The sequence below is a fragment of the Poecilia reticulata genome, linkage group LG15 (genome assembly GCF_000633615.1).
Source record: "Poecilia reticulata strain Guanapo linkage group LG15, Guppy_female_1.0+MT, whole genome shotgun sequence".
Lineage (NCBI taxonomy): Eukaryota > Metazoa > Chordata > Actinopteri > Cyprinodontiformes > Poeciliidae > Poecilia > Poecilia reticulata.
The window spans coordinates 22,806,461-22,833,876 of record NC_024345.1 but is presented as its reverse complement, the minus strand read 5'-3'; the positions used below and the strand labels follow the sequence as shown (position 1 = coordinate 22,833,876).

Genomic DNA, 27,416 nt, shown 5'->3' with positions numbered 1-27,416 from the left:
GTAACGGGCAGTGCCTGCTGATTTGTGATGTTACATCTTGAAGGTTTTTGAAACGGCTCATTTTCCAGACACCAAAAATTAATAACTTATTCCCATAAACCGGCTGGATGGTCTTTTTGTTTTTAAGTTTTTAGAACCAGGTGAGACCCAAATGTAGGTACAAAAACGTGTCAATTGTTGCTCAAGTTTATACATTTAAAACAGTCGTCAGAGCTTTATTCTCCATTATGTTGTGAGATACTTGTCATCTCCCAAAGGCCGTACGAGAAGAAGAAGAGAAGCTAGAATTAGAGAGTGGCTACACAGAGGAGGACAGAAATAGCTGAGGGTGTGTAGGCCCGGCTCCGACCACTGGCATGCACGCGGAAGCAGCCTCCATTCCACAGGCTAGCAGATGGTTTAGAGACGCTACATCCCACATGCAGCGCCGGCCGGCCTTCCCCACCCTCGGCTATTCTGGGCCTCTCTGCCACTGGTGGCTTTCACTCAGCAACCGCACAAATGAAGCAGGAGAAGCATGAGAAACGGGAAGGTCTGGAGATGTTTGTTCTGCTCGGCTCCGTCTTTGTTGTTGTTGTTTTTACTTTTCATTATGACGTGTGAAAGCCGCTTCAGAGGAGTAACGCTTCACTGCACTGCAAAAACACAAAATCTTACCAAGTTTTATTTGGTCCAGTGCAAATATGCTAGTACATTTGAAATAAGAGAAAAGTAACTTTTCAGCTTGTTTTAAAAAATACTGTTTCCACTGGCAAATTATGTCTATTTATAACAAAACATTTTGCCACATTAGAAGTGAAATAATCTGCCAACGAAACCACAACGTTTAAAATCAATATTAAGGAATTACTGACTGTAAATTAGTTTTATCTTATTTTAAGCGAACTAAGATATTTGCTCTAGAACCTGGACTAAAACTCCTTGGTAGGATTTTGTGTTTTTGCAGTGTGAAGCAGAAACTTAAGTTTATTTAATGAGTTTCTGTGTTTGAGGAAACTTCAGTTAAAATGTTTGCTATTTGTGAAACGTTTCCTAAATAATTCAGTTTCCTTTTAATGAGGCCAAATACTCGGTTAAAAACAATAATCTGCCTTAATCCCAAATATTTTATTGGTGAATTTGTGAGAAAAAATTGCTAATCTGTCCAGTATTGATGCCAAATTAAATTACTGTATTGTAAACTTTTTATAGTAACTTTATTGTTTATTTGATGGGGGCAGATAAAAGAAACACAATTTAATCCCTGCATCACAGTGTTTGTAGCCTTGCGGGGCCTTTAATTAAATGAAAAGATCATCAGTTTCACAACAAAATGATCAAAAAGATTTGAGACAATTAATTTAAAGTTACAGAGTTAAAACAATTAAGAGTATTTAAAAATTAGAACAGCTCTGGTTCATCTTTAGATCATTTAAATGAATATTTTAATGTCAATTGAAGCATTATTTGTCTCACAAAGATGAGTCAGAAGTTTACATACACTAATGGTAATATGCTCCTAATATCAGCCAATCAGGCTTCTGATTGGTGGATTTTTAAATAACTGGTTCGACTGTTTAGAGCTACAAAAGATACATGAGCAAAAACATTAAATAACCAAATATTATTATTATAAAGAAAAATATTTTTCAAACTTTTCCTTAAAGGAGAAGTAATACATTTTATAGTGGAACCATCAAATGTTATAGAATTACTTAGAAAAAGGAAATAAATGGCCACACACAACAATCATTCACTATAATAGATACATTTGAGAAACTTCCAAGGCAAACATTTATTTCTATCAATCAATCAAATTTATTTTTTAGCACATTTCAGCGCTAAGGCAGGTCATGAGTAAAAAATAAGTTCATTTATTACCATTATATATTTTTTAAATTGAATATTTATCAGAGTTTTGTTTAGTCTAAAAGAGGTTTAAAGGTTAAAAATAGTAGATAATTGTCAAAAATTATTCCTTTTTTTCTTTAAAGATCTAAATGGGGGGAATCTCTCTCTCTCTCTCTCTCTATATATATATATATATATATATATTTTTTTTTTTTTTTTTTTTAAAGCCTAAATTCTTTATTATTTTAGTCACAGTTTACTAAAAACCACAACACAGTTCTATGTCAGTCCTAAAACTTCAGTCTGTTTTGATGTCAGACGTTGAGTTAATATTTTATAGTGTATGTAAATATCTGGTTTCAACTATATTTTCTACAAAGGCCCAAACTTTAATGTCTCCAGCATTTAATTGTAGAAGAATCCAAAGTTTCATTAGAGTTTAAAATGGGAGGAAACTCTTGATCGGAACCAAACGACCCTGCAGCCTTTCAGCCTGTTTCTCTGCACCTGCAGCCACGGTTTCATTCAAAAACTTTGCATTTCCATTTGAATACCAAATCCCAAATGCGGGTCGAGGCGCAGCCGTACCCAAATCCCCAGGAGCTTTAATGTGTTTAACGATTCAAGTGATGAAAGTTTAAAATGCAGCAAATTCTTGTTCTCCTGTTTATTATTACATTAAAATGAAAGTAAAATTGTTGTATTTTAAACTTTTAACTTGAAGAAGTTTGTAATTTTTCTATAAAAATCTTGGCCTTTTGCATCGGCTGTGGTGGATCAAATTAGTCTTGTGGTCAGGAGACTCGGAATCATTTCAGGAACAAAATGGCCGCCAGGCTGGACTTTGGACCGAGTCTTTTAGAGTTTTTGACTCTAAAAGTACAAAAACTTTTGCATCAGAATTCATCCAATGGAAGAACATATTCATTCACTGTCCACTGAAATCTAAAAATAGATGTAGAACCAAAAATAGCAACAACAACAAAAAAAACTATCAAAAAGGTAGTTTTTTTAATTATTATTTCTATTTTAAAGACTTTGTAACTTTTATGACTCTAAATAAGTTTTGCTTAGCTAGGCTGAATGTGAAAAAATCCAAAAATAGGTTTAGACCTAAAAATAGTAGATAATTGTCAAAATTATTAACTTTTGTGACTTTACTGGTTTTGTTTAGATGGTTTAAAACCTTAAAATAGATAGTAGCTAATATTGAAAAATTATTACCTTTTTCTAAGGATTTTGTAACCTTTGTGGTTTTAAATCTGTTTTATTTGCTGGACTAAACGTTGAAAACCTAAAAATAGGTTCAGTTTGGGAGAAAAGTTTATATTTTAAGGCTAAAGTTTCTCAAACAAATTACACAGAACAGCTTTAGCTGAACACTTAATAAAGACTTCTGTCCATCCATTTTGTTGACACCTTTGTCCCTCAGTGGGGTCAGGAGGTGCTGGTGCCTCTCCAGCTAACGTTCCGGGCGAGAGGCGGGGTCACCCTGGACAGGTCGCCAGTCTGTCGCAGGGCAACACAGAGACACACAGGACACACAACCATGCACACACACACTCACACCTAGGGGCAATTTAGACAGACCAATTAACCTGACAGTCATGTTTTTGGACTATGGGAGGAAACCGGAGAACCCGGAGAAAACCCACCATGCACAGGGAGAACATGCAAACTCCATGCAGAAGGACCGGGGCCGGGAATCAAACCCAGAACCTTCTTGCTGCAAGGCAACAGCTCCTCCGACTGCGCCACTGTGCAGCTCCAACAAAGACTTCTGCTGACATTAAAATCATTCAGTTGTTTTTTCAGACGTGACTCAGGCTGTTGTCTCATTGTCGCGCTCACAGGTGCATGCTGGGTAATGTTGTCGGCATAACGTGCAGACTGTGTTTATCTTAATCTTTTTATTCCAGGCTGAGCCGCAGAGATGTTGCGTCTCATTCGGTCCAGACTGCTGATGAAACTCATCGTTTCCACCAGAGTAAAGATTCAGCCCGGGAGGAGCAACATGTCTGCCTCTGCAGCGTCATAATCCTCATCCTGCTGCTCATCCCAACACTCACTCTGACGGCGCCCCCTGCTGGACAACAGCTGCACGACAACAGAAAGGAATGCAGCCGCTTCCGTCTTTTTTATGGCTGAATGTGGAAATCCTTGGAGAATTTAAATGTAAATTGTTTATTGTTTAGACAAAATGTTTTGTTGATAGCTTTAAGGATCTCTTAGAGCGGATGAGTGCAGGAAGTTTTTGTGTTTACTGTTGAACTCTGGGTGAAGTACAGAAGAGTAGTTCAAGGCCGGGAATGTGCTGATGTTACATCTGAGAGGATTTTTACAACTAAAGTATCATTTTAGCTGAGAAATCACATCCGGAAGTGGCTCAAGGTTCAGTAAATACAAGTTTGTGTGGAGCTTTTCTGACTTTGTGATGTTTTAAAGACAAAGAGGAAGGAAGAGATTAAACCCAGAGCGGTTCTCTGATGCAATCTCACTTTTTCTGGACTTTCAGAAGTCCTGAGCATCAGAGGAGAACCCAAAGGTTTTACTCAAGTAAGAGCTGCACCAATTCCACTTCTTTTTACTCAAGTAAAAGTAAAAAGTAGCTGTCTACTAAAAAGGTAAAAAAGTGACTCAAGTACAGCGTAACTGATCAAAACATTATTATGGTCATCAGATGAACCAAAATATAAAGCTGCGTGGTGTTTTATAGACAAAAAAAGTCTGAATTTTTGGGGGAGGAGGGGGAAAAATGAATTTTGGAAAAATCCAGATTGCTGCTGCTTGTGTTCTCACTAAAACCAGTAAGATGGAGAAAATCACCCAGTTCTAAAGTCCTTCATCTGAGACAATAGGCTTCAAAATACTGCTGTTAGTTTATAAATCACTAACAGCAGATCAGCACCAGAAGACCTTTCAGGTCTGGTTCTGCTCTACAGAACCAGAACTAAGCATGTGCATAGAAGCATTCAGCACCACAAATCTTAAACAAACCTCCAGAAAACTGCAAAACAGCCAAAACACCAAGTTCCTGTAAATCTAGACTAAAAACCCTTTAGAGTTGCTTTTGAAACATAACAAATTAAACATTGATCAATAATCTATTACTGCTGCTGCTCCCTCTGTGTGGCGTCCGGCTGAGAGGAGCCTGTCGACCGTATCAGCTCTTCTTTGACCCAGAGGAGCGAGGCCATGCTGCCTTATCAGCATATCTGCAGGGCCAGCCCCAGGTTTCTCTTTATTTTAGTTTTTTTTTTTTTGTGCTGCCATGCCTCTGGGTTTCAGGTGGGCTTTTTGTTCCTGAATGCAGGCTGTGGGCATGAAGAACAATGCTGCGTTCAGAGAGCGAGGCAGAAACTGCACGTAGCAGCATCATTATGTAAGGAAACTCCCTGCCTTCATTCCTCTCTGCAGCTAAAAATGTAGTTCGTTTACGTCTGCCAAAATAAATAAGCACAATTAGAAATACCTGTTTGAAATACGGTAACTGTTGGGTGTTTGAATTTCTCCCACACGTACATAAGAGATAAAAAATAGCAGAAGGAAAAAGGACAAAACTCGAGAATAAACATGTTGAATTTCATGGCAATAAAGTCAAACTGAGTAAATAATAGCTCAACAGCTAATCCATTTAATACCTGATCTTTATTTAATTCATTTATTTACCTATTTGTTATGTATTTATCCTTTTTATTTATTTTTCCTTAACGTGTTTCTGTGTGTCTACTATATTTTTACATTTATTGAGATTTATTTGTTAATTATTTTATTCAGTTATTTGACTTGCCTTCCAGAGTCGCGTTTTATTTAAAACTTCGTTGCTCTTTTGGAAGCTGCAGCTCAGAGGAGGAGCTTCGCCTCAAAGGCGGGGCTAAGTCCACCCAGGCGTTTTGCACAGCTGATTGGTTGCCATGGAGATTAAAGGATTTCTCAAACATGCATGAAAAACATCAAAGTAACACTCCAGGTTTGGCTTTGATGCAGGAAAAATATGATGAAGTGAAGCTCAAAATAGTAAATTTTACACCATACCTTGTCACTTTTTTTTTTTTTTTTTTTTTTTTTGCCATTTTCCCCCGTAAATCACATCAACTCCCTGAACTTTCCTCCACATCAGATTGGACTTAAATCAGCCGGACGGCTCGGTGCTCTGGCTGCAGGTCCAAGGTTGCTCCGATAATGAATGTGTAGCAACATTTCAGGCCACAGTGCACATTAAACCAGAAACGCGCTGAAAGGAAAGACTTTCTGCCGAGGTGAGTTTGTTTCAGCTTCATACTGCAGAGTTAAACTCAGAACAATTAAAGTGGATCATAAAAGCTTTTATGTTTATATGTAGACTTAAGTTTTAATCCAAGGGAGGAAGAGAGAGGTTCAAATATAAAGTTAGAGGTTTCATGCTCTTGCTGTTGTGATGAACTTTGATCATCTGGTTTCTGATTAAACATGAATTGCTGCAACGCATGGAAAGACGATACAAACAGGTTTAGTGGTTGATAGAAATCACAGGACAAAAAATCTGACATGGGGGGAAAAAAGTCCAAAAAAGTGGAAGTAAAATAAAAACGTTGATAAAAAGGTTCCTCGTTTCTTGTGCGATTGTAAAAGTTAGACCTGTTTTTTTTTTAAACACCTCAAATTCAACCTTATAGAAATTTATCTTTTTACACTTAAACTCCTTATTTAAATTTTTCAGCTCCAATAAACCTTTTAATTAATTTAATTTTTACTTTTGGCTGTTTACCAGTTTTTAAAAAATCATCTTACTGTTGATCTAATTAAATAATTCAGTTTATTATTTTATTTTATGTTTTATATTATATTCTTTTTTTACTTTAACTTCAGTTAATTTTTACATTTTTATTTTATTTAGCAAAATGTTTAAGTGAAAAAGTTTCTGCAGTTTCTATGTGTTAAAATTCAGGTTTCTTACACAACAGTAATAGTTTGGAAAGACCTGTTGTTGTGAAATTCCCATTTCTGATGAATACTAATTTATTTAAATACATCATGGGAAAACAAAGCCACATTACCTGAAAAGACTAACATCTAAATTTGTATTTTACGGCTTAATTTTTGTCAAATATGTTTATTTTCTCCATAGTAGACACCATTTATTCAATTAGTGTATTGTTTTATTTTATTTCTACTTAAACTAATTTGTTAAATTTTATTTCACTGTTATTATTGACCCATTCAGTTTAATGTAGAATGTAGCAGCATCATTACGTAAGGAAACTCCCATTTATATAAAAAAAATGTTATATAATTTTTTTAGTCTGCACTGTATGTTGAAGAACATCATTTATTTTGTTATATTGTTTCTATTGTACCTTAAATTAATTAATTTCCTTTCATTTTTCTTTTAATTTACTTTTTTTTATATCATTTTACTAAGCAAAAATTTTATTCACTCAGTGTTTGCTTTATTTTCTTTTTTATTACTTTATTTTATTGTATTTATATTTATTCAATTTTAATTCATTCAACTTATTCATTTCCTCTTATTATTTTAGTTCATTATATTTTTTTTACTTTGACTTTAATTAATTTATTATATTTAATTTTCTTTTAGCGTTCACCCGGAACCTTCTCTTGTGACGCATAATTCCACACGGAACGTTTTGATCGTTGCTCCCGCGAGCTGTCAAGTCAACAGAAGTAGCTCCCATCGTACCATTGAGGTAAGACGTGTCATGATGGAAACTTACGTTTTTGTTGTAAAACTCCCAGTTTCTGAGTGAAGAAGTTGTTGTTGGGTCTAACTGGAAGGAAACCAGTATAAACTGGTTGTGTTAAGCCAAATGCCGCGTTTCAGTGCTAGCTTTGACTTTGCCATCGCTAATTAACGCACCTAGCTTGTTTTGACGCTGTTAAGACTTTATGGAGTAAACCTGTGAAGCTTAAAGCAAAGTTCAGACGCGGTTTGAAATATTTATTTGAATATTTCGCAGCTTTCGTGTCAGCGGAGACTTAACACCCCCTGGTTCATGATTACATGATTAACATGGTGATCCAATTATCTCTGCTAACTGGCCAGACACAACAACAACACTCTGCAAACTGGGCACTACAGAGATTATTCAGCTTGGTGTCGCGTTATTTTTAGACAAAGGTGTCGGAAAGTAGATTAAAATTCAGAAATATGGATCAGTACTGCAGGAGACTGATGGGAATTATAAATACAGTATAAATAAAATAAAGTAATAAAAGAAGACTTTAGTGAAAGTGAAAAAAAATAAAGCAAACACTGAGTGAATAAAATTTTTGCTAACAGTATCTGTAGCCAAAATAATGAAAACATGATCATTATAAGATATATTTTACCAACAATCTGACATTTGTCAAACTGAGCAGAATAGAAATATCCTCTATTGTCCCACAGTAGGGAAATTCAGGTGCGACAGCAGCAAGTCAGAAGGGAAACAAAAGATTATTTGGTTGTTTTTCTGTTGAAATGTTCCTGGATTTATGTCTCAGTAAAGGTTGAAAATGCACGAAAGTCCGGTGTGCTCAGGTGATTAAAAATAGATGATACACGTTGTATTAATATTTACGCTTTTTCTTCAAATGTGCTGTAATACAGACTTCTATGGGAGATCTTCCCTGCCAACAACCATTTGGATTAATATGAGTTACAACATTTAGTTTCCCCTTGGGATCAATACAGTGTTTTGAATTGAATTTGAATAAGGAATAAGTCTATTAGTCATGATAAATTCAAACCAGAGCAACATTTTCCATTTCTCTCTTTTCTCTTTCTTCCTACAAAAACCTGATGACAGAAGTCTTCAATCTGCTGCTTTGGTCTCAACTGCAACAATTTTGTTTACAGAGACGCCATAATTAATTTTATTTGTTGTTTCTGTTGTCTTGTTTATTTATTTTGGCTATTTAAAATGTCTTCCAGTTCCAGTGTTAAATGTTCAGTAGAATTTAAAGGTTATTGAGAATCTTGAGAATGTGTTCCTGCTTTATTATTATGCCATCGCCATTATATTACGTGACAGAAATAATATTATTGTTCATTGTATTTATCATCCAGTTGAATTTTTTTGCCATGACAGACCTCGTTTTATGTAGGCTTTTGCTAAACCTGATGAAAGAAGAGCTGTCACTATGACAAATGTTGCTGGGCGATAAATTGTCCCGGAAGTTCTTGCGATAAACTATAAAACTTGTTTTGAGACCATTTTAACTAATGACATAAAAATGCAAGAACACATTCTCAAAAATAAAAAAAATCTTTGAATGCTAATGAATATTTAACACTGAAACCGAAAACATTTTAAATATTCAAAATAAACAAAACAGCAGAAACAAATAAATTATAAAGTGTAAAGAAAATTGTCGTATCTGAGAGCAAAGCACCAAACTGAAGACGTTCATCATCCAGGTGAAAAGAGACAAACCAGGAACTATGCAAATGGAAATTACTGAGTTCCTTTTGATCATGTGATCAATTGATCTATTGATTATTGTGACATTCCTAGCAGCACCGTTTTGTGTGTTTCCCTGCAGGATGGCTCAGACAGACAGCAAGGTTCTGGTTCTGGGAGCGCTGGCCGGAGTGGCCGGCATCAGCCTGGCTGTGGTGTGTTACCGCGGCTTAAGATCCAAGCGAAGAGTCTCCTGGCCGGGATACTACCAGAACGGCACCAACGACCCGGGATCCGGCCTGATGCTGGTGGACGGCCCTGTTCTGCCCAGGGGTCAGGCCGAGGTGCTGGAGCGCCTGGAGGCCCTGATCCAGTGTGTGTCTGAGCTGAAGGAAGAGATGAAGGCGCTGAAGACGGCGCTTCCCGCCCTGCCGGACCAAGTCAGGGAGGAGCTGAAGGGCCACAGCGAGGCACGGCGAGTCGGCGCCCAGCACAGGACGGCAGCGGCGAGGAGGAAAAGAGCAGCGGGCGCCGCCAGCAGCCCAGAGGGACAGAGCTCAGAGGACGCAGAGAGCGAGGGAGGGTGAGTCTGTCAGGGGCAAAATGATCCAAATATTAAAGCATCTCTGCATGCAATCAGCCCCAAAAGGTCCGAAAACTAACGACCTGGAATATCTGAAAATCAGCTAAAAGTAAGTCCAGATATAGAAGAAGTAAATTAAACAGTAAGTAAGAATAAGTAGCAATATAAGGAGCTTCTACACTGCAAAAACACAAAATCTTACCAAGTATTTTTGTCTAGTTTGTAGTGCAAATATCTTATTACATTTGAAACAAGAGAAAACTGACTTACAAGTAACTTTTCAGCAAACTGTTGGAGCTTGTTTTGAATCAATTGATCCTTAATATTGATTTTAAAAGTTTTATTTCCACTGGCAGGTTGGAAATAAAACAGGTGCTACAGGTGCCAATTACACCTGGTTATTCAGTAGCTTACAGACCAGTTTTAACACCAGTTTTAAGCTCCACACAACATCTTTGTGGAGAAATTTTGGCCACTTTTCCACAACATTTTATTAAACTTTAAACCACTGATTTATGTGGTTTAGTGTCAGTGCATTTTATTTACTGTTAGTTTTGTCAGTTTCCTCCATGTGTCTGAATCTGAATATGATTCCCATCTTAAGTTTGTTAAAATAAATTATCAGTACTTACTTTGGCCGCTTGATTACAACAGACTCCAGAACTTAAAACATAAACAATGAGCCAAGCTAACGTGTCCAATTATGGAGGAAATTATAGCTTCTGTTGGTTATTTCCCCTTTTTAATTCAGCATAAAAGTGAATGGATTTTCTTCCCCACCTGTGGACCCAGTCTGATCGTTTTATGTTTCAAATTACCCTGTGACACATTAGCCTAAGGTGCTGGGTAGAAACGGCAGAATAATCAAGCAGCTTCTTCAACCGTGAACCGGCACCTTGAACCCACGCCAGCCTCAGATTGAGTAAACAGCAGATGGTTTCTTTTTCCTTTTAAAAGGTTCGACTTGTGAAAACAAACACCAGCAGCAAAGTGACAGAGATTAATCCAAGGTCTGGAGGCAGGACTGGAGTTTCTCTTGTGCTTTATTCATTTATCACAAATGAACGACTGAGAAAACAGTTTTTCACATAAACTGCTTTGACGAAAACAGACAGTTTTGCTAATCATCTTCTTGCAGCGTGACGTCATGCGTGGAGGGCATTTTTATATTAATCCCATCAAATTTCATTTAATCCTCATGGTTCTGGTTTTTCCAGCAGCGGGGAATCTGGACGATTCCTTTTGTCTTTTCTCGTCAGAAATTTTCCCATTTCTAGTTTAAAGAGAAAAGCAGCTTGATAAATTTGATTGGATACCGATCAGAAAACCGAGCGTGGAAATTAAGAAGGGTGGATCATCAGAGGCTATTTCTATCTTCGATCTCCATTTAATAATCCAATAATGACTGAAAAGCAGATTACATTTGTAAAAAATAAAAATGTACTTTGAAATTAGATTTTTCTTTCTCACCTTCACTTCAACTCTCTGAAAATCATCGGGCTGAAATATTCAAAATGTCATGAATTGTGTTTTAGACGCCAATGTGACTTTTAGCCCGTTGAACCAAAGCTCAACTCAGACATATTCATCCAAAGGTCAAAGGTCACAGAGTGATGGAAGAACTGATGAGAAACGGGCATGAAGAAAATAGACAGATATTGTTGCAATGATGCAGCTCTAGTCATGTCTGGTAATCAAATAAAATGAGAAACTACGGTTGGCATTCATTAAATTCGTTTTTTGAATAAAAAATAAACATTTTATTGCCTAAAATGCAACAACACAGGATTCCTTTAGTGAACAAAAAGAAAATCCTTTCTACCTGACTCAACATCTATACAGTGTAGGATTGATCTGGTTATTATTTTAGATTATTTGGTGAATAATTGGACAGCCAAAGGTGATTAATAGATTTTTTAAAGAATTTGAATCAGGTGATGATAACATTATACATTTAAGGAGTTCTGGGTAGAAGACAGGTTTTTTTTATCTTAAATTAAAAATGTTCAGTTAGTTGCTGCTCTGAAGGTTTTGTCCTTTTATCAAATAGCCTTTTCCAGAGTCTTTCTACTCCAGTCGCTAAATTAATTGACTATTATTTTAACAATCGATTAATTGTTTTGGTCCTACATATTATGATTTCCAGAAACACAAAAGTAGTATTAGTAGACAAATTTGTATAATTTTTGAATATCAGGTGGGGGGGCTGCACAAAATCAGTCCAAGGGCCACAAGTGGCCCCCAGGCCTCACTTTGGGCACCCCTGGCTTACATCACTACCTGAGTGAATGTTGCGTAACCCGACTGAAGCCGGGCGTCGCCCAGAGCCTGCAGCTCATTTAGTTTCAGGTCATGCATGTTTGTTGAAGTGGGATCCAGACGGCTGATTGGTGGAAAACGGCTACACATCATAACATTTCAGGAACATTTCAGCTGCGACGTTACAACCAGCCGTGCCACTGGCTGCCAGAGCAGCTGCGACGCGGTTCGCTGGTGTCTGCTTGCAGCCGGCAGCCACATCAGGTGCTTTTAATTACAGCTCAGGTTTAACAGAAATCACCAAACACACACACCTCTCATAATTAAAGAACCCTCCCTGCCACTCTGTTATTTCTATGGACTGTGTGTGTGTGTGTGTGTGCGTGCGTGCGTGCGTGCGTGCGTGCGTGCGTGCGTGCGTGCGTGCGTGCGTGCGTGCGTGCGTGCGCGCTGATGAAAGGGAGTGTGTTCTGTTCGCCTACCGGAGCGAGACAACGTCTCTAATCCTCTGCATGCTCAGGATTTGCTCACACTGCAAAAACACAAAACATAACCAAGCATTTCTGGTCCAGCTTCTAATGAAAATATCTTAGTTAACTTTAAATAAGACAGAATTAACTTAAAATAACTTCCCAACAACAAATATGAGCTTATTTTAAGTAAATAATTCATTAATTAAAAGTTCTAGTTCCACTGACAGATTATTTCACTTATAACATGGGAAAAATGTCTTGAAATAATCTGTGTACCTAGAACTTTTTCATCAGTTAATCAATCAACAAAAGTGGCTTTTAATACTATTTTAGTACACTTAAAATAGTTCTAGCTTATTTTAAGTGTACTAAGATATTTGCACTAGAAACTAGACTAAAATTATTGGTAAGATTTTGTGTTTTTGCAGTGTGGTCATCATTTTTAAAGCACATTAGGTAACATTAAGTAACATTAGGTTTTACCCCAGTCAAACCTAATGTTACAGTCGAAGTTTACGGGAAGAAAAAAGTATTTTCATTCGAATTGTTTGGAAATCTTCTCCATCTTGGCAGCAGATTACCAACAGGGGGCGCCAGTGAAATAGAAACAGCAGCATGTTGTGTTGTTGCTGAAAATGATGGATGTGTGTGTGAAAGCATGACTTTATTACACCCTGGAAGTGATCAGTTATGCAAGCCTAATGGTTTTTGTTGCTTTTTTTCCTTGTCTCTTCAGACCAATATTGTAATTATTATTTTATTACTTCGGTTTGTCCTTCGTGTTTGCAGAGGTCGCCCACCTGTGACCAGTGTGACAGTTTAAGCCTAACTGCAGGGTCACGATGCACATCAGTTCTGCAGAACTGTTAGCTGTTTATGTCACAGAGACTCGCTCTCTGTTCGAAAGGAGATCCATCAATCGCGCCGCCACGAGCCAAGATGTCAGCGCCCCCATCTGAAGACGTCTTGTAGGAACTTGTAATTCAGTTCCCACTGAGTTTATTTGGATCACATCGCCGTAGCTCAAGGACATTACAACCTCTCTTTTTTCTCTTCCAAAAAATAGCATTTCTGACACTGGATAGTTGATTTAAGCAGATGTTAGGCAGAGTTTTGTTTGTGTGCGGGGCAAGCCTGTTCAGAAATGCTAAGAAGGAGGAAAAAGGCGCTCATTGTCTGCTTTGTGATTAAAAGCTTTAGTCGAGCTTCCACATGACGCCATTCAGGCTCTGCTCCACACCTGTCAGATCGCGAGACGTTCACCTCCGTATCGTCGGATTAATTGGAGGCGCTCAGCCAAACAAACACATTTATTCACCTTTGTTTTTCCGGGGGCCTCTGTGAACAGAGGAATAACATGTTTGAAGAGTCTGACCACCCACAGCTGTGTTTTTAATTGATTACTCAACATTCAATTAGGGCTGGACAATAAACCAGAGCCAATTTCCAAATGTAATTGATTTTTTTTTATTTTTGTTTTTTGTAAAAGTGGCTTTTATTCAGTCATCAGTTGTAGGACAAAGTATTAGGGTTAGCCTAAAAGAATTACGAGAAAAAGTTGTTTTGATGAGAAAAGCGCTTATAAAGTTATCAAAATATGTCGTGACCAGCTCAGTCTGTGTGGGTCTTTCTTTGAAATGCTCATTTCAAAGTCTTCCTGCTGATAATAAGTTGATGATGTATAAAAAGATTAAAGGGGAACCTATTATGCAAAATTCATCTTTTGCATATTTTTAATTATGCTTCCATTTGAGCCTCAACTGTTTTTAAAAGCAGCTAAAGTGCTTCAAAAACATCCAGACAGTTTCTGGCAATAAATTAATGTCTTTTGGTGTCTGAAAAATGAGTTGTTTCAAAAGCCTCCTGTCACACTGAGCCGTTACCTAGCAACCCCAATGAAGCCCACCCCGTTACCTAGCAACCTAAGCTGAGCTCCAGCATGCATGCACTGTACAATGGCTGCTGGAAAGGACAAGTGCTTTGTTGTTGACTTTCCATCCAGAAGCAACTCGCTGCATTAGTGTTGGTTGTGCAGGAGGCTCCACTTCAAACTTTCTATTTAAGAAACCTTTTATTTTTATAAAAATTTTGTTCAGTTGAGCCGAAAATAATTTGAAAATTAGATGCCTTACTTTTAATACAGCAAACGTGCAAAATCCTTTAAACGGTTTGGATATACGATGAATATAATCCCTTACCAGCAACAAGAAAAATAAATGTATTGGGCGACTTTAATTGCTTCATTTTAGTTTTTAGTTTTTTTTCTTGGCCTGTGAAAACGTGACTCTACAGTTCGGCTGACGTGACAAAACGTTTAACAGACTCTCATTCTGCAGGTGGACGTCAACAGAAACTGCCACGTTCAGTGTATCTTTCATGGAACGTTGTTGCCGAAGGTATTTTTTCATATGGGATTGTGTAAACTCAGTTTCCACTCCGTTTTTCCCCCTCAGCTATTTCTGGAACAAAGTTTCACCACATCCAAGCAGAGATGCTATTTATAGCCGTACAGTAGAGACGAAACCGGCAGCAATTAAACAGCCACTGCTTCCTTCATTACCGCCTTGTGATGTCGTCTCCTGGTTGTCACAAACAGGTGACAGGTTTTGTTATTCACCTGCTGAGGCGAACAAAACTTTCTGCTTCACAGAACATTTCATCAACTCGTTTGTCCTCGTATTTAACGAGCGGCCTGAACTTTTGGATAGAAAATGCTTGATAAATTAATCTTTTCAAGTTGAGTCAATAGGGCTGCACAGTGGAGCAGTTGGTGGAGCTGCTGCCTTGCAGCAAGAAGGTTCTGGGTTTGATTCCCGGCCCCGGTCTTTCTGCATGGAGTTTGCATGTTCTCCCTGTGCATGGTGGGTTTTCTCCGGGTACTCCGGTTTCCTCCCACAGTCCAAAAACATGACTGTCAGGTTAATTGGCCTCTCCAAATTGCCCCTAGGTGAGTGTGTGTGTGCATGGTTGTGTGTCTCTGTGTTGCCCTGCGACAGACTGGCGACCTGTCCAGGTGGCACCAGAAACCCTCCCGACCCCACTAAGGGACAAGGGAGTAAGAAAATGGATGGATGGATGGATGGATGGAAGTTGAGTCAATGTGAAAAAGTTAAGTATTAGACTGGCCAACAAGTTATCCCATAATGCATTGTGCCACAACTAATTAAGCCACTTTTTTCATTTTGTCACAGAAATGTGTTTTAAGATGTTTTAGGTAGACTCCAAAGCTTCATCTGTGCCAGGGGTGTACAAACTTTTTGTCATGTATCCAAATTGTTGAGTGAAAATTATTTACAGGCCAAGAAGAAAATAAAACTAAGATCAAGCAAATGGTTTTTTTTTTTAATTGGAAAAGGATTTTATTCATCATGGGTCCAAAATATTAAAATGTTTTTAAATGTTTTTGTGTATTTAAAAATGTATCTAATGGAATAAATGTATAGATTTGTTAAAACGGTTAAAAACCGTTTCTTAGATGTGACTTTGAATAATTAATTGAGCGTACTGCACTGTTTGATCACAAGGATCAATTGGAAAGTATGATTAAATTTAAATTTGTTTTTTCTTTGTACGGTTCCTTGTTAAATTAACTGAAATTATTTTCAGTTACAGGAACAGGATTTGAGTCACTTTCCTTCTAAATGCTTGCTGCATCTGGCCAAGTTAAATACGTCTCAATAAAAGCTGATTTGAGTGAAGCCAAGTTGGATTTTCAGTAAATTCTCAGCATTACGACAATGGGATAGGAAAAAGTTTAGATTTAAAACAAGTGGCGAGGGGAAGGGCAGTAGGCCAGTTGCGCTAGCTTGACTTCGACAACCTTAACATGTCGATGTGTTGTGGAATTTTGTGTTTCGGTTGATTTAAAAAAGGCGACGCCAGCTCTCTGTCTGCGGGTCGCATCACAGATGTTTAAATTCGCTAATCAACCACCGCCGTGTTAAACTAGCTAATTAATAGCAACGATCAACGTCAAGCCTAAAAACATAAAACTGTAACGGACTGAATGTTCTGTTCCAGTGTTGGAAAGGTTTGCGTGTTTTTTTGGTGTTGAATCCTGATACACCAGTGGAGCTGTTGTCAGCCTGTTGCTATGGCAACCAGTCTGTGTGTAGCAGCCGACACACAGAGAGAGAGAAAAAAACGAGGTTTTCAGTTGTTTTTTAACGGTTTTTCTGCGTTTTTTTCTCGCTTCGCTGTGGCGAACTGCACTAAATTAATAATATATAACTCCAGGCGTTATTTTGTTAGTTGTTCCACCACAGCAGCGCGGTGACAGACGGATGAAAGAATCGTCTTTTTTCCGGATGTAAACAATAACATGAAACGTTCCTATAAGCAGTTTCAAGTCTAAAACATGAACCTTAGGGTGTTTGTTTACAACATAGTCACATTTATTAAGTTACACTCATTGTTAACTTAAGCTAAACATTTTGAGGCAACAGGTTTGAGTATATTTTTTAAGTAAAGACAACTACTTTTACAGCCAATTTTATGTCATTAAACATGAAATTATCAATTTAATCAAGTTGTGTAAACTTAAGTTGTACATTTTTTCAAGGCACCCAGTTTTCTTAAGCTTTTTAAGTAAATTCCACTCATTACGTTTTACAGTGTAGGGGTAAACCCTGCATTAGAATCCCTGTTCAGCTTTCAGGAAGGGATGGGGGCTAAATAACTGGACTCCCTCCAGTCAGTCAGGCATTGTTTAAGGCAGCCTTTCATTGATACTGTCAACAGTCGATGAATAAGCTGGACGGCATGTTCCCAGGCCCAGAGATGTTGGGATGGTAACTCTTGTTTGTTTTGAACAGGGTAACCACAGAGACTGGCACCGCTAAGCTCCTTTGAGACATCCTTTCTTTGCCCCTTGGGGTCTTCAAACCGAGTGGCTGATTCCCAGCGCCGGTAGAAAATTAGAGTGCGGCTCTTCTAATCCTTGACTTTTTACAAAAGGTGGAGTGTTGCAAGGTGGCATTCAGTCGCGGCATTTTGAATGTCTGCTTGCATCTGAATACGGAGCAACAAAACGGGATGAAGAAGAAAAGAGTTTTAGTCCAGAACTGAAAACCTGAAAAGGCAATAAATCAGTAGCAATATACATCAGGATGGACACGTGTTCAATATCAATAGATGATGATAAAGTCTGAACCGTAAATGATCCGCGCCATCTCAATAGGCAAACGCATGTGCTTGGGGACAAGCAAAAAGAAAATATGTGGACACTCTTGACCAATGTGCGAGAGAAAGATACGTGAACAAAATGGCCGCTGTCGGGATCGACCCGTATGAGGCAGAGAAGGAAAATATGTCAGACGATGTGGACAAGCTGCCGCCGATCGTAGAAAGCGTAGAAAGTGGAGGAGCTTCACGGCCTGATTGGACGAATACAATCAATGTTTAAACGGATTTGGGAAGGAAATGCAATCTCTTCATGTGAATAACAAGGTTCTGTCAGTTGCAAATTTCCCGGAAACATCGTTCTCAGGTGATGTCACACTTCTGGGAAATTTGTAGCAGACAGCCATCTTGGTAGGTATCTGTAACTAAATGTCATGGCAGTTGCTATGACAACAATAAACAGGCCACAAGCTCAGAACTAGCCCTCGTCTCGTTCCTCATAAACAGTATAACTACATTACAATTATTACAATAAGTACTTTACCCACCTCTGTGAAATACTAAGAGGTAAGTACGACATTTACTGTCGTACTTACTGCCTTAAGAGACGCTAAGACAGACGTGTGGCCTTGTTGGTTTACGAAAGCCTACACTGCAAAAACACAAACTCTTACCAGTTTTGATGTAGCTTCTAGTGTAAATATATTAGTTTAGTCCTATTTCGAGTTTGCTAACTTAAAAATAACTTTTTAGTGACATAAAAAGTTATTTTTATGTCACTAAAATAACTTTTTATTTTAGTGTTTTAAGTAAATAATTAGTTATGTTACCAGATTATTTCATTTGTAACGACATTTTTCTCATGATTTAAGTGAAAAAACTAACATTTTTCATCAATATTTATGAATTATTTATCTAAAACAAGCCTCTATATCTTGCTAAAAAGTTACTTTAAGTTAATTTGTCTTATTTCTAGTGTGCAAAGATATTCGCACTTGAAACTAGACCAAAATTTCTTGGTAAGATTTTGTGTTTTTGCAGTGTATGAGGCAACATCATTTCTGATTTTTTTTTTTAACTGTTGTGAGCAAATTATCTATAGATATTTGACTACACAGAGGAAAACAGAGTTTTATATGGTGATGAAACGCCTGGTTAGCGATAAAGTTCATATTTAGCAATATTTTGACATCTTCTATCAGAGGCGGTCACTTCCAAGGTCTCTGCAAAGAAAATAATGACTCCAAAACAAGCTAACGCACATTACATAAACATGGTGATACAAAAACATCCTTAGTGTCTTCTTTCTTTCAACATACGAGATTCATGAGCCGTGCAGTGGCGTGACAGGAATGCACCGATCGCTCGGTCCTGCGCTGCGTGTCTCCAGCTCCACTAAGTAAATAACTGGAGGGAGGCAAAGCCGACTGCTGAATGAAGAAACATGAATGAATCGGGGAATGAATGGGCGAACGACGCAGCTCAACAGAAGATCGGCCACTTTTGTTGCAGCTCCTTGTGATTTTGTGTGACTAGACTAAAACGGGAAAAAAAGCGACCACAAGAATGAGGATAAACACGAAAGCACGCCCATTTAGATGTCTTTTAAGCCGAGGTGTGTCGGCCAACGAATAATTTGAGTTTTGGTTTTAGGGTTTATTTGGGGAGTTAGCATAAAGAGGAAGGTTGTTAAAAGGATTTAGCGCTTTACCGAAAATTCTAGAATGAAAACAGACGGAGATTAAAGTTCCTGATAGCGTTAAGTCTGGATGTTCTTCCACTCTTCTGCAGAAATGCTGCGTGTGAGGAAAATGAAGGCCAGTAATTAGCTGCTGTTTCTTCTGCCGAGTCTGAAAATTAACGTGTGGCCTTTTACAAATATGTAACTTTGGATTAAATGACACGATTTCAAGTTCCTGACACTTCCTGCAGCATTTCAATCGGACTAAGGACTAAACTTTGACTAGACCATTTCAAGACGATGCGTCTTGAATCAGCCATGCTGCTGTCGTCTTGTTTCTGTATTTGGGATCATTGTCCTGTTGATGATCCAGTTTGGGTCACATTTTCCTTCAAAATGCTGTTGAATACAGAGGAGTTCATGGTGCTGTGGCTGCACAACGAGCCCAAATCATCACCCAGCCACCGCCGTGCTTAACAGGACGAATGAGGTGTTAGTACTGAGATGTTCAATCAAATCAATCTATCAAATTTTGATACATGGTGTTGCAGGTGAATCCTCTCCTTATAAATAAATAAGATAAAAGTGACACGTGATCTATGCCAGGTTCACTGTGTCACATTTAAACCTAGCTTAACCTGTCTTTACTATCACTGATACTGATGTGTTTTTTAAAAAAATATTTAAAATAAACAAACAAGCAACACTTAGCCTGGCGGGGGGGTCAACTAAAGCCTGGCAGCCCGCCAGGCTTACGATACATTGGAGGAATCCCTGGATGTTAGTAACTTTAGAACCTGCTGAACCAGATTATTTTATTCTGCTCTGATTTGTAAATCCTCCAATTTAAACTGGCTGTACTTTCTATCTTATCATTACATTATTTAGACGTTGAACTCTGAGGTGATTCCGGATGCATTTCCTGCCTGGCGTTGTGCTAACACTCCTCAGAGCTCCACAACGGCAAACTGCCAAAGCACCTTCGTGCATGAGGCGGCCCGCTTTTCTCATCAGTTGATAAAAGTTTTAATCAGGAACATTTGGGTGCTGCTTTCCATCTTTAATCCAATAGAAGCGTCTCCATTGTGGCTCTGTTAATAAATAACGTGGTGTGGAGCAGGATTTCTTGATCCCAGAACACAGGCATGTCCCGATTCGTACTGAATAAAATGAATAAAACCGCTGCAGTGCATCAGTCAGAGTGTGTGTTATTGGGTGGAGTTAGCATGCGGCGTTTGCATGAAACACCTGTCGGACCTACATTGTTTACGTCTGCGACCCGCTCTGACACATCCCCTCTAAACCGTGCCTCACGGCCCCAAATATTCTCTAACCACCAGTGACGCACATGCAGCTGCTGCCAACACTTAATAGACGCTTTTCATGGTGTCTGCATCTTTGATTCTTACCTTTAACTTTATTACACCTATATTTCTACCCCTGGCTTTCAAGTGTTAGCTTTGGGTGTTGGTGCAAGTTTGCGCCTCCGATTGAAAAGGCTCCTTAAAAGGTGTAATGCGAGCGTTGCGTGCCGTACCCTGCTGAACAAGTTCCCCCATGTTTCTGGAAACTCTTCAAGTGTCAGACGTCAGCCACTAAAAATTATAAACAATTAAGTTACCCACTTATGTAAACATACCAGGTGCCATTTTTGTGTGCAAACAAGACGTGAAGATTGATCTGGTATAATCACCACCTGGTAGCATGTGGTTTATTGAAAATGCTCGTTATGACAAGATTGCTCTGAATGTTGATTAGTGAGAAGAAAAAGCTCATAAGAAGATTATTGTTTCTTCATTGAGAGCAAGAAGGTGGAAACTTTCAGCCTGTTTGTTGGTTTACCAAATTTAGCAGTAAAAGCAGTTTGTATTAAATCAGTTTCTCAAACGTTTGTTGCCGACTCATGCAGATCACATTAAGTTAAATTGCCCCTCAGATAAACGGTCGTTTACATGCAGTACCTTTCTGACCACCAGGGGCGCCCAGGGAACCACAGTTGGAGAAAGACTGTTCTTCCTGCTTTACTGCTTTTTTCACTCAATATAAAAGATTACAAGTCAGTTCTTTGAAACTTGTCCAGAATCTTTTTTATTTGTATTTTTAATATTTCTTTTGTTCATTTCATTGTAAGATATGTAGAAGGAGAAACAAGCACTTTGTGTTCACGTAAGTCCTTCTGTCCCAGTTCAGTTCCCAAAATAACCACATGCAGCCTCAAAGTAGAATAAAAACTTGTTTTAGGTGTGATGATCCCCCTAATATAACCAACTTTCAACGGGGAAATGGGTCAATTACATTTGAAAATGCCAAAAATAATAAAAATGCATAAAAATCAATGTTAGAAATTTTCAGCCTAGGCTAAAACACCCCCATAGTTTTCCTAATAGTTTTATAAAGTGTATCATTTTGGGACATTTAAAGCTTCCCCAGAGCTTAAAGCACCTTTCTCATCTACATTAGCTACAAATTGCAGCTTTGAGTCGATGAAACCTGTTATTTCATTGATTGATTGTGATTACAGGTACATGACGGCGCTGACAGACTCCGAGGATGAAGAGCAAAGCGATGAAGAGCAAACTCCAGACAAGCTATCCATCCTCCTCGACAGAATCGACCGCTTGCGTCAGGGCGGCGAGTCGGACAAAAGGGAAAGCCTGAGCGTCCTTCTGGAGCAGAGAGACGAGGTGAGTTTACTTCCTCTGCCAGTGAGGCAGGAAACATGGCGGCGTCTCATGATGCGGTTCACTTCTGCAGTTTGGGCAGAACTCAGAGTTTCTGTGGCGGCTAACCCGAGCGTACTGCGACGTTCACGACGTCAGCACCACTCTGGAGGAGAAGAAGACTCATGCAGAAAACGGTAACTTAAACATCACAAGACTCACTCTGAACGTTTAACATTTTTTAACAGTAATTACGTCTAAAATGTTAATCAGCAGATTATCTGAAGGTTTTATAGAGATTTATTTGGACTTTAGCTCAATTTCCAGTCCAGTCCTAACCAAAGTGAACAGATTCCCAAGTCTGAACAGATTCTTTAGTCCGAATAGATTCTTGACTTTGAACAGATTCTTTATTCTAAACAGATTCTTGACTTGAACAGATTCTTTACTTTAAATGGAATCTTTACTCTGAACAGATTCTTTAATCTGAACAGTCTTGACTCTGAAGAGATTCCTTACTTTAAATTGAATCTTTACTCTGAACAGATTCTTTACTTTAAATTGAATCTTTACTCTGAACAGATTCTTTACTTTAAATTGAATCTTTACTCTGAACAGATTCTTTACTTTAAATTGTTTCTTTAATAATTTAACACTTTAATTTTTGACTGAATTGATACTCATTTATTTATTTTATGGTATTTTTTTAGGCTAGAAACTTAAAACTAAATTGTTGTTTCTCTTAATCTGCTTAAAATGCTGAACAAAGTATTACAACTACCATTAAATGTCTGTGAAATTAGGAATTTTAAAATATGCAATGATTACGCTTAAGACTTCACTTTTCCACATTTTGTTCTGCATCATCAGCAAACACCAGCGTACTTTTTGGGTTTATACCTAATTTATGGCATTATTATATATATTAGTTGAAGGAAAACGATGCAGTTTTTTTATTTTCCATTGAACCGTCTATGCAAATGATTCAATCTGAGTTTTTTCCAGAGTCTGTGACGAAACCAAACATTTTCCAGTGACGTCCCTGAACCTTTTCCTACAGACAGCAGCGTTTGTTTTTCTTTCTTCCCCTGAAGAACAGAGACTATTTTTACGAGTCTTCTCTGGTCCAAACTGGACGGGCCTGTTCCTCTGAACTCTAATCCTTCCTCATCTCAGCCAGCAGACACCTGGCGCTATTTTAGGAACAGTTTGACACAATTAGATGCGACATTTTCCAAGGAGCGCTGACAGATTTAAAACTCCTCCTGTTTCATCATCTAACTTTTGTTTTCATCGCTTTTATCTAAAACCCAGCTTGTTGATTCATGGGCGTCTTTTGGTCAACAAATCATTTATTGCACCAAATATTCTTCATTTTTTTCTGTCAAAAAGAGAAACTAAAATTATTTATGCATGTTTATAAACATTTTTACTGATACATCCACAATGCAACCTTTAGAAATAAATGCTGAATTTGTGTTTAAATGGAAGTTAATATCTTTTTACCGTTTTGTTTTAGGTAAAGCGGTTGGTGAAGAGGCCATTACCGTGAATCCCAAATGTGCTGAAAGTCATCAGTGGTAAGTTTTAACATTTTCTCCCTTTTTTTCATCATTTTATTCTGGTAAATGCTTGTGCATATCATATTAAAATATAATTGAGTTTATTAGCTTACTTAATTAAAAATAGGAAGCTCATGTATGGAGGTGGTTAGAAAACACAAACATTTACTCGAATAAGAATAAAAATACTTCAACTTATTTTCACTCAAGTAAAAGTAAAAAGGTATTTGGTATTCATATACTGAGTAACTTATCAAATTATCATTTAATATTTAATAGTTACATCATCAGATAAAGTTAAGTGGAAATTTTGGACAAAAATGACAGTAATTTATTTAAGTAACAAAAAATAACAAAATCAGGCAAAAGAAAATGTTTCCAAATCCGTTTCTTTCAATAAAAAACTTTTGTTTTTCATTCAGTGGGTAGAAAATCCAGAAATTTTACCAAAGTAAGAGCAGAAATACTTCATAATAAAATTATTAAAAGTCCAGAGCAGTAAAAATATATTTTTTCAAAAAAGTTCCTCAAGTGAATGTAATGGAGTAAATGTAACTAGTTACTACCCAACTTTACTCATGTTTATTTATTGATGTATTGATTGTTTATTTCTTCTGTTTTTGGTGATTTTGGCTTAAATCTAATAAAATTCCAAATGTCAGGTTGGCAGAGGGTAAAAATATTAAAAGATATTTTCAAGACAACGAATGTCAGACATTTCAGTGGCTCATTGATTAATAGTTTCTTCATGTTTAGTTTTATCAATACTTTCTGCTGCATCCGGCCGTTTTCAGGACCTTTGTGATGTTATGGCCCAAAATGAGAACGAGTTTGGCAGCCATAATTTATGGGGATCAGTAAAGAACTGCAGCCAAACACAATGAATCTAAGCTATCCCTTATCCACCTTTTTCTCAACCACACGTCTTCCTTCCACTTAACTTTCCATTATTATTTTTATTTTTGTTCCTGTTCTGTCCATCTTCATTCTGTTGATTCTTTTGGAGCCAAACTGAAGCACAAGATGTTCCTCCGAGTTTGTGAAGCAGAAACCTTAAGTACAGTAGATGACAAAGATAATACATTTTACAAAACAAGACATCACCCAGTAAACATGGACTGGTCCCAAGTTAGATGCTGGGTGGTCTTCTAGCTTTTCTTTCAACCAAGTAGTGAAGAAATAAGTAAATAAAGAAACATGAACTGCCAGTGCAGGTGATCCGGTGGAGCATATTTATGAGATAATGTCAGCTAACTTCCCAAACATCAATCTGATGGAATCACATCCAGTTTCAGGAATGTAAACAGAGCCAGGGTTAACCCCGCTGACATATACTGACAGTTATACTGGAAGAACTGGTGTGATTAATGTCTGATATTACAGTTGTAGTCCTTCATTCACTGTTTACACCTGCACAGGTGAACTGCTTTGGGATGCGAGGGAGAAAATGTCATTTTTATCCAGAAATATCTGTAAAGTCAGTCTAAACATTTTGCCATGTGCTTGTTGTAAAAAAAAATTTAAAAAAAGAGTCTTGTCTCCTTTTAATTAGGTCTGGAAGGTAAGACTCCTGTTTGCAGGGCCCTTTGTGTTTCACATCTAAAAAAATCTGCTCATGTCAAAACTTGACTGCTGATTAGATGAAGAAATGTGTCCCGTTACATAAACTGAATAAAAAGACTCAACGGCTTTTTCTGGCTGTCTGAAGTTAAATCAGACCAAACTTGTTTTAGTATCTGAGAAGTTGCCTCAGACATCCTTCTGTACCTGATTAGATGCCATTATTATTTATTTTTCCTATATTTACTATACGTGTATTTCTCGTATTTTTATGATTTTTCATTTATATATAATTTTTTTTTTTTTTACTTTTTTCCATAGCGGTTCCCTCTGTTTCCCTTTTATCTCCCTCCTGAACTTTATTTTAAGTCAATAAGTCATTAATATTGATTAAAAAGAACTAGTTCCATTGGCAGATTACATGGGAAAATGCTTTTTTTGTGTGAAATAATCTGCCAGTGTCACTTTTGACTTCAAACAAGGCTCTATATAGCTTGCAGAAAAATAATTGAAAGTTAGTTTTGTCTTATTTCAAGAACCGCTGAATGAAACATTAAAATCTCTGAAGGAGACACAGATCAACTTCTCCAAAAATGGAGTAGAGTCAGATTTAACGTTTGTAGGATTTCTCTTTTTTCTTTGGTAAAAAGACCATGAGCCATTTCTCCCACTAGCTCTAAACTCTCTCGCTCAATTTGGTTCCATTTACCCAGAATGCCCTGCGCTGTAGTTCACTTCCTGTGTTTGGAGCGGTGTTCGGTCCGCTTGGCGTTCACATGTGCACTCAAACCGCACCACGGTTCACATCAACCCAATAGATTCAGAGGTTTGTAGGCGGACCAGATTTCGCTTTTTTGGGGTTGGATTGCGTAATCACACCTCCAGAAAAACGAACCAAACTTTCTAGACAGATGAACTGGACTCAACAGGACTCGGCATTTCCTTGTCGACGCAGGCCTGAAATGGTCAAAAACTTTCCTGCTTTAGAAAAACGTTCTAAAGTGGCGCCTTAAGTCAAAGAGAAATTACACCGAGAGTTGCTGCTACTAAATGCTGTTCCTCAAGCCTTAAAGGCATCAGTGTACTTTGTATTTCCAACGAATGCTTTGTTACCCAGAAGATCCTCCTTTGTACTATTTCTGGTTATAATTTGCTTGTTTACATTACATGAATTCTTCCTCATTCTGAGTGTCAGAAATTCTTAACACATTTTCCTTTGCGGCTGAGTTCATGCAGGTTCGTTTGGTTTTTGCAGACGTTTCTTTGTCTGTAAGACTGAAGCCTTGTTCTCTCAGTAGACTAGTTAACAACTGGCCTCGGCTCGCGATGTCAACCGAAACACAAAGCCTCGTTTGTTTAGCTAATAAAGCGAAACGGCTTAATGGGTAATCTAATTTTTGCTAATGGGATTAGTGAGATTCTGAATTGAAGCAGTAAAAGAGTCCGACTTGAATGAGCAGGTCAAATTAGGTAGAGCTGCTCTGAGAGGGGAGGAGGGTGGGACTGATGGAGCGCTGCCAGGTGTTGAAAGGAAGTTTATGTTGCAGGTAACTGTTTACTTAGAGCACAGATGCCGTGAGAAAACTTGTCACCGTTTTTTTCTTTTTCTATGAATGCTGTTCATCTTGTCACTTTGGCAGCTGCTGTTTAGATGCAGCGCAACTCACTTCCTGCTCCACCACTGAAACTACTTACCAAGCTGGGGTTTTACCCTCTTCGCCCAAAAGCACGATGAGGGATTAAAGGTCACCTAATATGCTCCCTTGAACAGGAGGACTATGGTCTATACCAGGGGTGCCCAAAGTGGGTCCTGGAGGCCCGGCATCCTGCAAGTTTTAGTTCCCTCCCTGATGGTAGTAACAACCTTTTTAGCTCGTCATTGTTCTTCGTAGGCCATCTAACGAGCCAACATTTGATCCAGGTGCTTTAAACCAGGGAGAAAACATGCAGGATGCCGACCCTCCAGGACCCATTTTGGGCACCACTGGTCTATACAAAACATGTTCAGATTTTAGTTTGTACAGTTTCAGATTGGGTTGTTTTAGGGACTCTCTCACTTTAAATCCAAATAACTTGCTGCTGACCACACCCCCCAACTCAGCGTTTCAACGTTTACACTCATACCTAGAAATGGCTGCAAACGGATGCGCAGTTATACAACCATACATCTTTGAAAAGCATTAGTAGATCCTCTTGCACAATCAAAAACAATGCAGCAAGTGGTTTCTGGATGGTAAGTCAACAACAAAGCACTTGTATTTTCCAGCAGCCATTGTACAGCTGAAAAGCTGAATGTACGAGAGCA

The 27,416-nt window shown here is 38.0% G+C and overlaps 1 protein-coding gene across 1 annotated transcript in view; it reads left to right on the top strand.

Moving 5' to 3' along the window:
• Positions 1-5,954: 5,954 nt before the first annotated feature.
• rmdn2 (regulator of microtubule dynamics 2) overlaps positions 5,955-27,416 on the top strand; it is a 35,004-nt gene continuing 13,542 nt past the window's right edge. The window contains exons 1-6 of the mRNA XM_008430002.2: positions 5,955-6,089; positions 7,409-7,517; positions 9,355-9,795; positions 21,851-22,013; positions 22,084-22,186; positions 23,509-23,569. Of these exons, the coding sequence (XP_008428224.1) occupies positions 9,356-9,795; positions 21,851-22,013; positions 22,084-22,186; positions 23,509-23,569 (767 nt within the window). The 5' untranslated portion in view covers positions 5,955-6,089; positions 7,409-7,517; position 9,355. The remainder of the gene's footprint in view (positions 6,090-7,408; positions 7,518-9,354; positions 9,796-21,850; positions 22,014-22,083; positions 22,187-23,508; positions 23,570-27,416) is intronic.